Genomic DNA, 16,444 nt, shown 5'->3' on the forward strand with positions numbered 1-16,444 from the left:
TGACCATTCGCAAATATCTACATCTACATTTATACTCTGCAAGCCACCCAACGGCGTGTGTCGCCAGTCGTTATGCCCTGTAACCTGCAAAGTAAATTAATATGTGAAAACTACCATCGCTTAACGAGCTACTGTCTCGACCATTTGGATCGTTTTTCCTGCCCCTTACAGAATGTTTGCAGTTTTCTTTTGCAAGGCTTATTGTGAACACAGGTCACGGAATAAGTCTCTACGATGAGTTAATGTGCTGAGCTGAAATATTCTTTGCGCGACCGAAGCCGCTTGTCGCTAAAGTTTCTTTCCTAGTCCGATCTATGGCGGGTCAGCAGTGAATAGAAACTGTGTCGGGCGAAGGCACGAGATTTAGTTGAGTTATTGCATACACGGACATTTGCGCCAATGCTTGGATAGTTTCCTCAGCAGGGTTAAGGCCGACTGCCTGTCGTGTCGTCGTAAAAACATACTTAAATGTTCTGTGTGTATTTGAGCTACTGGTAAATATTGTCATTGTATTATGATGAAAAATCTTGTAACATTGTAAGATGATCCCTGGTTAATTCAATAAGATATCTGTGCAGACAGATCGTTGCGCGTGGACCGGCTCCACTTTACACCATCCCACACATACGTTTACATTCTGAGGACGAAGGATTTAATGCCCGTATAATGACTTCCTAAACGGGTAGTCGTAGACAAATTGTTAATTTAAAAAAGTTCGTTTAAAGAGTGTTAGCGTGGGTAACACCATTCCTTTCCTCTCATGTAACATATTTTATAGTGATTCTATCCGTTTCCCAGCTTTTACATGACAACTTACAATTTGCCAGGGTGGTATTATCTAATTCGTTGCCTGTGACCAAGATTGGCTGCCCTGCATAAGCAAAACAAAAGCGAAAATGTCATCAAAGTACTTGAAAGGCCAAAATCTCTGAAGGACCTGTGGGATATGACGGCTTAACAATATGAGAATTGTTTATTTACAGTAGTTCTTGAACAGTTACTGAAAATGAAGACCAGATTTAGTACGTTCGATATCGTATCAATTGCCACTGAACTTCAAAGGTAGTTTCGTCGTTTTGTGTATTAATTTGTGTGTGACAGTATTCCAGTTTAGGACGTATTGATACAGTTTTATCCGCAAATTTTGTGTTTTAGGTTGATTGGCATGCGTGTGGCACAGGTATATGATATAGATAACAAAACATTTCTTATCAAGCTGCAAAGACCCGAGGAAAAATGTGTTCTGCTTTTGGAATCTGGGAACCGTATACATACGACGGGCTTCGAGTGGCCAAAAAATGTAGCTCCTTCGGGTTTCAGCATGAAGGTAGTGTTCACTTTAAATTACTTTGTTCCTTCACGCCCCGCCTCCCTCTCTCTTCCCAATAAACAAGTGAAATGGCTTAATTTTTCTTCAGATGCGCAAGCACCTGCGCAACAAGAGACTAGAATATTTGAAACAACTTGGCATGGACAGAATACTGGATCTTCAGTTTGGAACAGAACAAGCAGCGTACCATATCATACTTGAAATGTATGACCGAGGCAATATCGTGTTAACAGACTGCGACATGACAATTTTGTACATTCTACGACGTCATGTGGAGAATGAAGATGTGAAGTAAGAGTTATATCTGAACTACCACTTCTTTTAGAATCATAGATAGTTTTACTTTTAAGATATTCATATTAAGCTAGACCCTTTACACTCTGAAGGCGACTTTTGGATATGTTTTAGCAGTATTTTTATACCTGTGTATAAGCGTTTTTCACAGTGCATTTACCGAGCGAGGTGGCGCAGTGGTTAGACACTGGACTCGCATTCGGGAGGACGACGGTTCAATCCCGCGTCCGGCCATCCTGATTTAGGTGTTCCGTGATTTCCCTAAATCGCTCCAGGCAAATGCCGGGATGGTTCCTTTCAAAGGGCACGGCCGACTTCCTTCCCCGTCCTTCCCTAATCCGATGAGACCGATGACCTCGCCGTCTGGTCTCCTTCCCCGAAACAACCAACCAACCAACCACAGTGCATTTGATATACTAAAACCAGTTTGTGTATGCTTGGTTAGCATTTATTACTGAGTTTCCTCAAATCGAAGTAAGATGTGTAATTCATGAGAATTATTTCAGTAGAAAATCACAACGATTGTTTTAATTTCTGTAAGACTTTTACACAAAACTAATGAATGCTATAGAAGAGTTGTTATAAATTCTGTTGTACATTGTGTAGCAGTGGGTTCGGGTCGACAGAAGCGTCCGATCCCACGCGTCGGCTTTGACCCGTGACGTAAGGGTGTTGTCGTGTGTGACGTCATGACGGCGCGGAGTTTGGTTTGAGTGTGGCTGTCTCCAGTTCTGTTTTATCTTATTTTATTTACTTTTCTGATCTGTTCGTGAGATTTTTTTTTTTTTTTTTTTTTAATTTAAAAACACTTATTACTTATTTTAATTATCTGTTTCCTCGAATTTCTGTTTTAGTTTATTATATTTATCTTTCTGATCTGTTCGTTCTATCCCGTGAGATTCTTTTTTAAGGAGACAAAAAACACTAATCAGCTACTGAAGCATCTTCATCTTCTATGGGTTGCAGGGGTCACGACCCCTGGGGAGGTGGGTGGGTATTCATGCATGGCTGTCTTCACTTACACGTTGTAGCTACCCAAGGCGTCTAAATTTGTTTATATTTAGTTTGCCCCCCACCCAAAACACCCCATTTCCCGCGCTTGTCCCGTTAGTGTCATTAGGCTTCTTGTGGAAAGTGTGTGTGTTTGTTTTAGTTTCCGCCATATTTGTGACGTCATGGGTCAAAGCAGACGGGTGGGATCGGACGCTTCCACATTTCCGTGGGTTCAGATCGGATACATTTTGGATTAGACTGTAGAATTGGTACTTTCCTCATTTGTTGCCCCTAGACTACACTAGTTCATGCCAGAACACATCACTTTGTTGTATGCTTGTTCTGCTTGTTTGATGATTTAAGGCATCATTACTACTAACGAACTATAACTTGACATCTCATTTGTGGGGAGAGGCGAGGGTGCATAGAATTTCCTGTGGGAAGAGGGAGAGGTAGGTAATGAGCTCTGCCTCCATGCACTCCAGGTACGCAGTGTAGATAACATAAAGATGTGTTTGGAGCTTCCACAAGCTCCTGAAAATCGCCATTCTTTTCCAAACCGGAGTAGGAGGTAAGCCCTCGCTGGACCAGCAACCACATCACCACCACTCATTTTCGAAGAAATCACAATGAAAATATCGCCATGAAACGCAGACAGCACAGCTCAGCAGCAAATATGATGACACTGCTGTCAACACTGGCTAAATGTGCTGCACAGTTGGCAACGAACATCTGCAAATACCTACAGCACCAAGTCTCCCAACATCTACTGTTGGGAGTCCATATGCCAATTTATAGTTCCCACATAGTGCTCTTATGTATTGTGATTACTATCTTTGCTCACTTTTGTGTTGTCGCTCATTGTTTACATTCTGTGTAGTATTATACGCAACCCATGCTCGAGTATAAATGTAAAGGCTCATTTGAAGAATGTGGATGAACCACCTATTGTACTGATAAAAAGTGTTTCATGAGGTGTAGTAAATACTGTAGGTGCTAACAGTATAGACAAACTTGAATAGAAGATCCCATGTAACATACGTCCAATTTTTGTTAGAATGTACCCAAACAATTACAGAAGGTGTTAAGGAGAGGAAAATTATTAAGTTCAAAATTGTTTTTCTTAAATTTCACATCTAATTTCAATGCACTATAGATTTCTCATAACAACCTCACGTGTGTTCGCGGCTCGTGGTCTAGTGGCTAGTGTCACTGCCTCTGTATCACGGGGTCCCAGGCTCGATTCCCGGCCGGGTTGGGGATTTTCTCTCCCCGGGGACTGGGTGTTTGTGTTATCCTCATCATTTCATCCTCATCATCATCATTTGTGACAGTGGCCAGATTGGAGTGTGTAAAATTTGATACTCTTTATTACGGGCGCTAATGATCTCGCATTTGAGCGCCTCGCGAACCAGATATCATCACAACTCCATGTATAGCTCTTCTGAAGTCATTTGATGTTCTTTTATGAAGGCACCACTATTAATAATCTGAATGATCAGTTCTTCTCTTGTATTATTTTTTCTTTGTAGACTTCACTTTTCAGCCACCTCCACTGGCAAATCCCTCTAGAGGGTTGAGGTACAGGACCTTAGTGGTCAAGAAAAGTGACCATTTCTGCCAATCTGTCTCTCAGAGAATGTTAGAAGTACATGATATGTCACTTGATGACTAGAATATGCAGGGCCCCCAGATTTTAGATTAGATTAAATTCAGTTTTCATTCCATAGACCCAAAAAAATGAAATGATTCTCATAGGTGTGGAACATATTGGACAGGATAACATAAAAACATAAAACACTTGAATATAATACTTGCTACCCTGATCATTTGTCATTAGATTGTCGAAATAGGTGAATACAATGAGGTAAACTGGAACAGCTAATATTTGTGGAACTAACATGCTGTCAGAATGAAACACTGTTACACACTATTAATAAATTTATCATACGCAAAATACCTGATCTTGACTGTTGTGACCAAGTGCTGTCATCAAAAAGTCTTTCGAACTCCGTCTAAACCACGCTTTATCTTTTACTGAAAGAGCATACCCATCCTTGTAGCCAAAAAGAACTCTTCCAATAGCCTGTAAGAATGTGGTAGCTAAAAGGGTCCCTGTAATATGATGCAGTAACATAGCGGGTCCAATGGACTGATGGTGTATCTCACCACTCTAAACCTTTACTAGGAAGCATTATTGAAAAAGTTTTATGGGTTTTTGTCAGACCACCAATGTGATCTATTAGTGTTACTGATTCAGTCACAACTGAATGTCGCTTCATTAGTAAATAATATTAATGACATTACTCAGTGATTTGCATTTAGACAACAACAAAATTACAATGGTGCACTTGCATCTTCTTTAGTAGGTGTTGAATATTCTGTAAATGACAAGGGAGAGGGGAAATACGGAAGCGTCCGATCCCGCCCGTCTGCTTTGACCCATGACGTCACAAATATGGCGGAAACAAAAACACTAACGGGACAAGTGCGGGAAATGGGGTGTTTTGGGTGGGGGGCAAACGAAATATAAACAAATTTAGACACCTTGCGTAGCTACAACGTGTAAATGAAGAGAGCCATGCATGAATACCCACCCACCTCCCCAGTGGTCATAACCCCTGCAACCCATAGAAGATAAAGATGCTTCAGTAGCTGATTAGTGTTTTTTGTCTTTAAAAAAATCTCATGGGATAGAACGAACAGATCAGAAAGATAAATTTAATAAACTAAAACAGAAATTGGAGGAAACAGATAATTAAAATAAGTAATAAGTGTTTTTAAATTAAAAAAAAAATCTCACGAGATAGAACGAACAGATCAGAAAAGTAAATAAAATAAAACAGAACTGGAGACAGCCACACTCAAACCAAACTCCGCGCCGTCATGACGTCACACACGACAGCACCCTTACGTCACGAGTCAAAGCCGACGCGTGGGATCGGACGCTTCTGTCGACCCGGGAGAGGACCATGCACATGTTACATCATCTATGTTCTTGTATGTGAAACACAGATACCTGTAGAAATTCTGCATGTGTTTGTTGAAGAAATGAATCCTACCAACTGAATAATGTCTTCTACTTCATTCATACTCTATTCATTTGCATGTGCAGATGAAATGTCTGCTGGGTACTGCACTAGCCACACAATTTAATGAAAACACCGGCTTACACTCTTGAATCTGGTACTCTGCGGTTAGGAAATTGTCTACCATATTGTATATAAGCAGCTACATAGTTTCCATTACAAACCCTATACAGAAATACTATTTCTGCATTTGTAAATATGTGTGGCACACTTAAATGATACAGCATATTGGCCAGCAAACCGCGATCACAGTTGATAGATTCAGCTATGTAAACTCCATCACAACTTCACTGCTTGAACTTCAGAACAAAAATGACAGTTGATAAGTACACCCATAACAACTGAAATGAAAATATCTCTCTTACCAGTAAAATGATATGCTATGTGGAGTCTTTTATTTAAATTAGCATTTACTACCATATCCTAAAATATTTAATTTTTCTACTGAAACACACTGTATATGTTTAAGAATGATCGCTAGATACATCATTCAATTTAAATCATAATTCACTTCTCTAAGATTTATGAGGCTGTCAACATCATTTGAAATTTTTATCATAGTATTAACTTTTATTAATATAATAGAGGGAAACATTCCACGTGGGAAAAATTATATATAAAAACAGAGATGAGGTGACTTACCGAACGAAAGTGCTGGCAGGTCGATAGACACACAAACAAACACAAACATACACACAAAATTCAAGCTTTCGCAACAAACTGTTGCCTCATCAGGAAAGAGGGAAGGAAGACGAAAGGAAGTGGGTTTTAAGGGAGAGGGTAAGGAGTCATTCCAATCCCGGGAGCGGAAAGACTTACCTTAGGGGGAAAAAAGGACAGGTATACACTCGCACACACGCACATATCCATCCACACATACAGACACAAGCAGACATATTTAAAGACCCATTATTGGTCTTTAAATATGTGTGCTTGTGTCTGTGTGTGTGGATGGATATGTGCGTGTGTGCGAGTGTATACCTGTCCTTTTTTCCCCCTAAGGTAAGTCTTTCCGCTCCCGGGATTGGAATGACTCCTTACCCTCTCCCTTAAAACCCACTTCCTTTCGTCTTCCCCTCTCCTTCCCTCTTTCCTGATGAGGCAACAGTTTGTTGCGAAAGCTTGAATTTTGTGTGTATGTTTGTGTTTGTTTGTGTGTCTATCGACCTGCCAGCGCTTTCGTTCGGTAAGTCACCTCATCTTTGTTTTTATATATTAACTTTTATTTATTTATTTTTAATCTTTCTACATATTTATATAAGGTCAACTCTGTGTCTATATGCACTGTTACTGATACACAATTTTATAGAGAATTTTTATCATGTGATTACCATTATTCAATATATTCTGATGTTATGATTACAAAGTGTGGAAGAAATGAGCTCTTCGCAGCTCACAAACTGCTATGCAGAGAAAAGCAGTGTGGGTTGGAGGGGGGAGGGGTGGCGGCGGCAGGAATAAGCTCTGCTCACCTCAGACAGTGCTGATTCTACTGTTGGGCTGTGTGTTTCATACACATTTCACTCTGCAAACCATTGTGAAGTGCCTGGCAGAATGTACTTTCCATTGTACTATTTATTAAGCCTTTTTGCCATTCCATTTACATATAGAGCACAAGAACAATGATTGCCTTTGTTGCATGCTGTTAGTTTAATATGGTCTTCACAGTCCCTATGGCAGCAATGTAGGGGGTCGTACAAAAGTAGAATTGATACACAGTAGTGATGAATGACTGTTGACATGCGTATTCTACATGATGATATTAACTATGTAGGGAAAAGATAAATCACTACTTACCATAAAGATGACACATTAAGTTGCAGACACCACAGTTAAGACACTTACACATAAGCTTTTGGCCACAGCTTTTGTCATAAAAAGAAAGCGAAACACACACCATTCATACACACGACCAAGCACAGCTCATGCACACATGACCAGCAACTCCTGGTAGCTTGGGCCCAGGCTGCTGGAGATAGCTGTCATGTGTGTGTGTGTGTGTGTGTGTGTGTGTGTGTGTGTGTGTGTGTGTGTGTGTGTGTGTTTTCCCCTGTTGAAGACTGTGGCGTGTGTAAGAGTCTTTTAATTGTGCCTGTCTGCAACTTAACATGTTACCTTTATAGTATGTGGCAATCTGTCTTTTTCCTACAGTGCTGATATTTCTGCCGGGAATTTCGATTGTTTAATGGTACTAATTGTTGGAGATTTCATGTCCTCATAAACAGCATTTGGTTGCATTGTTAATTATTTGGGTCTTGTGAACAACCCCAGTAGTCAGTATGTTCTTTGAAATTTGGCGTCATATTTTACACAGAGGGAGCTGAGATATTTGTTTCTAGATGTAGATGTAGATGTTGGTCTGATATTATGTTTATAATATTTCTTTTATGTCTTGTAGGCAGTAGCTTAGATGGTTGTGTTTACTAGATAAATATAGCTCAATGGAAATTATGATCCATTGAGGAGGAACATTCTTTTGAATAGTGTGGTATACTAGACCTATACATGTTGGTCCTTTTTTTGTGAGGTTGTGGAGACAGACTGAACTGTAGCATTGCCCAAGATCTAAGTAGGATTGGAAGGAAGTAGGTTTGGAAGTTGGTTATGAATTTGCAACACCATTGAATGTGTTATGACTGCATTTTATATACATCGCACATTTCAGTTACATTTGCATCCTTGAAAAACCTCATTTTCACACTGTGATCTGATCTTCAAAAGTTTTTAATATTTTTTTGAGGCATTAATAACAACAAAATTCCCATCTCAAAATCCACTAATCTCTTGGGGGCCATATTAAGAAGTTATCAGACATTATTTTGCTAATATTTTTGTGTGGTTTGTGACGTCATCCGTTGGTCATTTCTTAAGGCTAATATCTCCACCGTGATCATGAGATCATTACTCTATCAGCATGGTGTCAAGTTATTGCTTATCCCAATTATTTTCATAGCTTCGGTGATGTATCTTTACTTCTAACTCTGCCTTATCTCTGTACTGAAAGTAGATAGTTTTTATCAATGTACAATTACTGATCTACTCTCTCTGATGTCCCCCTTCGTCTTCGTCTAACCTCATCCTAGTTACAGGTTGATCTCTATCATTCTGAGTGACTTGCCCTTCATTTTTAACTTTACCCAATCTATCCCTCTCTGCTCCATGATGAAGAAACTGTTAGTTTCAAAAACAAGATAATCTGTATCTTTTACATGGAGCTATCAGTAGTAGTACATGTTTCACCTCCTGAAAGTATGTGTCGCCACTAAAACTGTTTCATAATTTACTTACTGATCTTTCCTCCTCTTTTGTTCAAGCATCTTACCCCATTACCCCCATTTCTGATTTCGTTAAATATAAGTGTTGCCATTTCCTTACGTAAGTACACCAGAAAAACAGTTTTTTTCTGGAAGCTGAGTGTGTGATATTATGCATGAAATATTTGCTCCCATGTACAATTTACACTGGTCAAAGCAATTAGGCAAGCACTCAGGAGTTCATCAAATGTTTTGGGAAGAATAGTAGAGTCACTTTGTATGAAAAACACAGAGCTGGTCACCAAAATAAGTGGCTTGTGAGAGTTTGTTGATTACTGGTGATTAAAATGATGACGACTTTTGACAGTTCTGCACAGAGGAAGCATTGGGAGGCACTTAAGCTGGCACATGCCAAAGGTTCCTCACTGACTTTTGGTGCATAGTGGTTAATGGATCATCAGTGAAGCATTGTTAAATAGTAAATGAATGACAATACTGACCAGAGCACTGCAGTCAATAACTATTTTTATAAATGCTCAAGTTAATGTCATAAGTGGCATGATTCCTAGGTAAGGGTTATCGGGTCTACGGAAGCGTCCGATTCCACCCATCTGCTTTGGCCCATGACATAATGGTGTTGTGGTGTGTGACGTCATTACGGCGCAGAGTTTACGAGTTGGTTGTGTTTGTAAATGTTGTCTTGTTGTGTTTGATGATGATGACCTCTCCCTCCCTCTCTCTCTCTCTCTCTCTCTCTCTCTCTCTCTCTCTCTCTGTGTGTGTGTGTGTGTGTGTGTGTGTGTGTGTGTGTGTGTGTGTGTGTGTGTGTGTGTGTGTTTGTTTTGTTTTCCGTAGTTGTAGGTGTTAGTTTTTTCGTATCAATAATTATGGTTGACCTGTACAGGTCAAGGAAAATGACCGATTCCAATTTTTGTAGTTTTATATGTAAGTATTGGTGTCCATAGGTGCCATATTGGAGACACTTAGAATAGCCATTTCTGCCATATTGATGTTGTCATGGGTCAAAGCTGACAGTTGGAATTGGACACTTCCATAATCCTGGACCATCACTAACCTCTTGTTCGGAGACAAACCTGGCCGGTGCTGGAGCTGGTGTTGACATTCACGGATACATGTTTCATCAACTGTGTTCTTTGTATGGCTACTATGAGGCATCGTATGTAATAGCTTCTTCCATCAGCATTTCCTCCTCATTAACATTAAACTGCATGTTTAGTTATTGTTCTTTGCCACATAACTTTTCACCGAGGCCCATCTAATAGGACTGAAATGGGTGTGGTATGGAGGAAGCCTGATTATGCTACATTCCTTTGCTGTAACCAGTTCATCAACGTTGTAACGTGGCGTTTTTGGCTTGTACAGCTTTACGAGTTGCATCACTTCTGCCTTATTCGTATGACCTTCAGTTTTCTCAAGTGGAATATTTCTGTGTACATAGAGAAAAATACCTGCTTTCCTCCTGTGCATTATCAGAACTTTGTTCAGCACAACACTGTGGTATAGCACATTGTCTATTACTATTGTTGAATTTGGATAAATATTTTGTAGCAGCAAATTGGAAAACCATCCTGTGAAATCTGTGGTGTTTATTCCCTCATGACAGTAACTCTTTCTTCTGGAATGAAACAGCAATAAAGAGCTTGGAACAATGACACGAGCCGAGCCAGCGTGAAGGACGATTATGCTGCCATCCTTTCATATCGTTGCTTTTGTTTTGTCTTCGGCTGTGTGGTCTTTCCAGATTTTTGACAATGTGACTTGCATTAGCTCATGTCTCCAAAAGCCACACAATGTCATTTGATTTAAATGCAGATATCGATGTCTGCAGGCCATTGTGTCACTTCTTTTGATGATAAGCATCTGAGATGAGTACTTTTCATGCCGGATGTCAAGCTTGTAGAGACAGTTTCAAAGAGACAACTTACTGTCATGAAATAAATCTTCTTTGATACTAGCAATATGATATGCCTCTAAATGAGATTTGTCATAAAAATGGTCATATGAGAACACATTCAGTGCTTTAAAGGTATCAATGGTTGGAATGGGAATTTCAATTTGCAGACAAGGCCACAATTTGTGGCTTTCTGTCTGTTGTAACTTCTTTTCTTTCCATTTCCAGGAAAGAATAACTTGATGCTGCTTCATCATTCTTGTCTTCCTTCTTTTCTTTCTCCTTTCCATTTTACAGCACCTTAGACCTAACAATTTTAAATGTAGTGGCTTTTCTATCCATCACTCTTGAAACATCTAAACCTTTGCACTCCATGTCAAAGCACTGTGTACAGAGCACACAAATTGTGGCCTTTTCTGCAAATTGAAATTCCCCTTCCAACCATTGATACCTTTAAAGCACTGAATGTGTTCTCATATGACCACTATTGTGACAAATCTCATTTAGAGGCATATCATATTGCTACTACAGAAACTCTAATACACACACTCACAGAAAGCTTTGACAAGGTTGAAACACCCCAACAAACAAAGAAGAAAATAAAAAAGAAAAGAACCACCACACTTCACAACAAGAGGAGAGGAAAACAGAAGCAACTGATGTTTAACTTCACAGAATGCACTATATATACCGATCTGTTACTAGCATAGGAGAGAAAATGGGCTCATCATTGGTGTCAACTGGGCAACAGCTTTGTGTCGCTTCCACCAGACCAAACTGCCAAAAGTCACTAGTTATTTTAGTCAACAATAACTATGGCTTGTCTACTGCATCACATTACCCCTTCATTGACAGCGTTATAAACTGATTTCAATCATCCTGTAACATCATGAGCCATTAGTTGGTTAAATACTGGTCAGTTACCATGTGGCATGGAAAATGGCATTTGACAGTATCATAGCATGATTTCATGAATGTATACTTGATTTCAAGAAAACTGAGGTAAAAAAAGGTAGAATCTTCTGTGAGCAACTTCTTGAAATAAAGGACTGAGTTTAGGATGTTACATCTGATCATCAGTTGAGATCAAGTACAACTTTGTATAAGACAGGAATGTTATAGAATTTTTGTCAGAGCCTATTAGAAGACATCCTTCATTGAAAAAAAAGATTTACTAAGTTTAGCTCAACATGGGTTCAGAAGCAATAAATCTACTGAAACTGCAGTATATGATTGCATAAATACGCCATTAGAACTGTTAGATAGAAAACAACCCATAATAGGCATATTTCTGGATCTGTCAAAGGCTTTTGACACTGTTGATCACAAAATATTACTGGAAAAATTAGAACACTATGGTATCAGAGGAATTGCAAACAACTGGATTGCTACATTCCTAACCAATCGGATGCAGGGAGTCAGCATGAAATATACTAATAGACAAAGCAACTCAATAACCGAAATACTATCAAGTAATAAAATTGTAAAGCAAGGTGTTCCACAGGGCTCAGTATTGGGACCCCTACTTTCCCTCCTGTATATTAATGACTTGAGACTGAATGTTGATGCACACAAAACAATAATATTTGCTGGTGACACAACTGTACTCCTCAAAGGGGAGAATACAGAGGCTGTCCAAAAAGCTGTGAACTTGGCCACTGAACAACTCAGCAACTGGGCTAAAATCAACAGATTAACTATCAACACCAAAAAGACAGCTTCCATGAACTTTCACACAACACAAAATGCAAATTCCTCTCAGCCATTTGTCACTGTAAATAACCAGTCAATAGATACCGACACTGTTTTCAAATTCCTGGGTCTGTGGGTTCAAGATTACCTTAAATGGAATTCACATACAGGAAAGGTAAATACCAGGATTTGTACTGGCTGTTATGCATTGAGTGTACTGAAAACATGTGCTAGCCTGAAAACATTAACCAGTGCGTACTACGCTTACATACAAGCCCACCTAAAATATGGTGTAATATTCTGGGGAAATTCTCCAACTGCTCTGAGCACATTCAGAATCCAGAAGAGAGCAATGAGGATTGTTACTGGGAGCAAACCCAGAGACTCCTGCAAACCCATCTTCAGAAAGTTGGAAATCCTAACACTGCTTTGCCTCTACATTCTTGAGACTCTAAAATTTTTCAGAAACCACACAGTGCCAACTGACCCCAGAGTTGTAAAAAATAATGAAATACATGAACACACCACCAGGAAAAATGCAAACCTGCATGTTATATGTACAAACACTCAACTGTGTAAAAAGGGAGCTTTCCACATAGGCCTCCAACTGTTCAACAATCTTCCCACCAGTATTAAGTCCATCGAAGACAACATAAAATCTAGCAAAGCCATGAAGTCATATTTGTTGTCACTGTTTTTACTCTGTAAATGAATACTTAGAACAGTAATCTTGCTGTTTGTGTTAAATTGAAAACATTGAGCAATATAATACATTAGGATACTATAGGCCTATGTTAATATATGTTAACAATGATAAATGATATTTTCCGACATCTGCAACACACTGTGTACCATCATATCACATGGAATAAATAAATAAATTAAATAAATAAATCCTCCTGACTCATCTTATATGATTAGATTAGATTCAGTTTTCGTTCCATAGACCCAAGAAATGAGATGATTCTCGTGGTGTGGAACATGTCAGAAAGTATAACATAAAACATTTCAATATAATACTTACTCCATTGCGCTGTTCACCGAACCTGATAACCCCAAGATGTTAGTAACAGAAATGAAGTAGTTGTTTAAGAGGTTTGCAACACTAACTGTACTTGTTACCAAAGTTTCATTTATTTTTAGAGCTATCTGTTACTCTTCCTTTTTGGCCCCACTTGTCTCTGTCTTCACAATATCCCATACAGTTTTTACTTTGTTACCTGATGTAATTATATTTTTCTCATAATAAAACTGCTTCGATTTCTGGATTGCTTGCTTCAATATTTTACAGTAGTGTTTGTAATGCATTACAATTCTAACCTCAGAGCTGTTCCTAGATAGTAAATAGTCTCCTTTTTGTCCCACGTGATATCTTTATTCCTTGTATAATCCACAGTTTATTTTTTGACTTGTGTGTGAGTTGAGTTACCTATAGGGGAAAACAATTCTCAAAAGTGGGGGCAACTTTATTAAAGAATGCTTTGTATTTTCCATTTGAGTCAGATGTATTGTAAACAACTATCCAGTCCATGTCTTTGAGCAATTTCCTGAATCTCTTAATTTTTGACTTATTTATTACCCTCCTATACTCAGATTTAATAGATTTTTTTTATCCTGATAAGTTTCAAAATTTAACACAAGATGCTGCATGTCATGATCAAATAGCCCATTTACTATTGGTTTTGTGATATGACTTTTTTCCCTAGATTTGTCTACAAAGATATTATCAGTAGCAGTCTCAGAGCATTTACATATTGTTATAACGTCAAGTTTAACACACACATTTCAGAACGACACAACACATATAAGTCACTGAGAAAGTTGACAGAGCAAGACATGTGAACAAGGTAACATTCGAATGAACACTGAGTCCCAGTCTAGCGGCCGCTGCTCGGCTGGCCGCTTAGGTGGCGCAACTGCTGCATGGCTGGTCGACAGGGCCACACGTATAGAGGACGCGCGTAATTGCGCAGCGGCGCTTTGGATGATCGGCGAGTCACAACACTTTTCCCCCCTTTGAAATTGTTGCACTGGTCTTCATGGAGGTGTCCTGGAGATGGCTAATGTCCATGGGCGTTGTTTGACTCACCATAAAGTCTCGAGGAGGAGGCTTCCCGTACGGACGGAAGTGTCCCCGATGATAACGGGTCGAGATGACAGGAGACGTAGGGGTCGAATCTGCTGGGGCCCCATGCACCAATCTGCCCGTTGCGGCAAGTCCAGTTGATATGACAGGAGACATGGGCGATGTGTCGGCGTCCGTTGGAGGAGGAGGCGAGTAGATTTGCTCTGACAGAGGATGGTCATCCGGTTCCTGCATGGGCACGTCTCCTGGTGGCGTCCGTTCTTGTGCTGGCATCGCAATGACGGTGAGAGGGCTGCGTTGTGAGTATTGAGAGATACCAAGATCCCGAGCGTCAGGTAGAGCCAAAGGTGGTGTAGCGGCATTTGGAACAGGTGTTGCTGGCACACGAGGCCGAAGCTGGTCCAAATGACGCACTGCAACACCCGTGTTCATCTGGATTTCATACAGGCATCTGCAACGGTGTCTTAAGATGCGGCCCGGGCTCCATTTTGGCCACCTGCCATATCCCCGTACCCAGATGAGGTCGTCGGCAGTGAACCGGCCACGTGAAGGCACCTGCGGCCGTGAGGTGGAAGGCCGCAGAAGATAAAGTAGCGTGCGGGGCTGTCGGCCATGTAAGAGCTCAGCCGGGCTGTGATCGCCCATGGGGGTGAAACGGTAAGATGCCAGAAACTGGAGAAGCGTGTCATCAGCAGCAGAAGAAGTCAGAAGTTTCCGCATCTGAGCCTTAAATGTGCGGACCCGTCGTTCAGCCTCACCGTTGGATTGTGGATGGAACGGCGGGGCCGTGACATGCCTAACACCGTGATGAGCACAAAAATCTGCAAATTCGGAAGAGGCAAATTGCGGACCATTATCAGTAACAAGAGTAGAGGGGAGGCATTCCAAAGGAAAATGCGGGCGAGAGCACTGGTGGTTGCCGCGGTGGCAGGCGATGTGCAACGGACAATGAAAGGAAAGTTAGAGTAGGCGTCAATTACGAGGAGCCAATAAGGACCTAAAAAGGGTCCCGCAAAGTCAGCATGAATGCGCTCCCAGGGCTTCTCAGGCGAAGGCCACGGTGACAAAGATGACTTCGGGGCAGCGGCCTGTGACGCACAAGGGCCACAGGCAGCGACCATGTGTGCTATTTCAGAGTCGATACCAGGCCAGTACACATGACGGCGCGCCAGAGATTTTGTGCGAGACACACCCCAGTGCCCTTGGTGAAGGAGGCGCAAGACCAAAGCACGCAAAGACGCAGGTACCACAACACGCGGCGAAGCATTGTCAGTGGAGAGGAGGATAACACCATCCCTAGCCGTGAGGCGGTAGCGCAAAGCGTAGTAGTAGCGCAACGGATCAGAAGTCTTAGCGGACGGGCGATCTGGCCAACCCTTCTGAATACAGCGTAAAACCTGGGAGAGGGTAGGGTCAGAACCCGTAGCAGCCGCCAGCCTGTCCCCAGTGATGGGGAACCCGTCCACAACCCGCTGCTTGGCAACATCCAGGTGGAAACACAAAAGTTCGTCCCTATCAAATGCCTGATCAGGACCCATGGGAAGGCGAGACAGAGCATCAGCATTTGCATGTTGAGCCGTTGGCCGGAAATGAATCTCATAATTGAAACGAGACAAGTAAAGAGCCCAACGCTGGAGGCGGTGTGCAGCCTTGTCGGGAAGTGACGTTGATGGATGAAACAAGGAAACAAGTGGTTTGTGATCTGTAACAAGATGAAATTTTGAGCCATAGAGAAAAACAAACTTATGAAGAGCATAAATAATGGCCAAAGCTTCTTTCTCAATTTGAGAATAC

At 40.9% G+C, this 16,444-nt stretch overlaps 1 protein-coding gene across 1 annotated transcript in view; it reads left to right on the forward strand.

The window, feature by feature from the left end:
- Nucleotides 1–885: 885 nt before the first annotated feature.
- LOC126463460 (ribosome quality control complex subunit NEMF-like) overlaps nucleotides 886–16,444 on the forward strand; it is a 73,511-nt gene continuing 57,952 nt past the window's right edge. Inside the window, exons 1-3 of the mRNA XM_050096159.1 lie at nucleotides 886–1,062; nucleotides 1,156–1,327; nucleotides 1,419–1,621. Of these exons, the coding sequence (XP_049952116.1) occupies nucleotides 1,007–1,062; nucleotides 1,156–1,327; nucleotides 1,419–1,621 (431 nt within the window). The 5' untranslated portion in view covers nucleotides 886–1,006. The remainder of the gene's footprint in view (nucleotides 1,063–1,155; nucleotides 1,328–1,418; nucleotides 1,622–16,444) is intronic.

Source organism: Schistocerca serialis, chromosome 1, assembly GCF_023864345.2.
Source record: "Schistocerca serialis cubense isolate TAMUIC-IGC-003099 chromosome 1, iqSchSeri2.2, whole genome shotgun sequence".
Lineage (NCBI taxonomy): Eukaryota > Metazoa > Arthropoda > Insecta > Orthoptera > Acrididae > Schistocerca > Schistocerca serialis.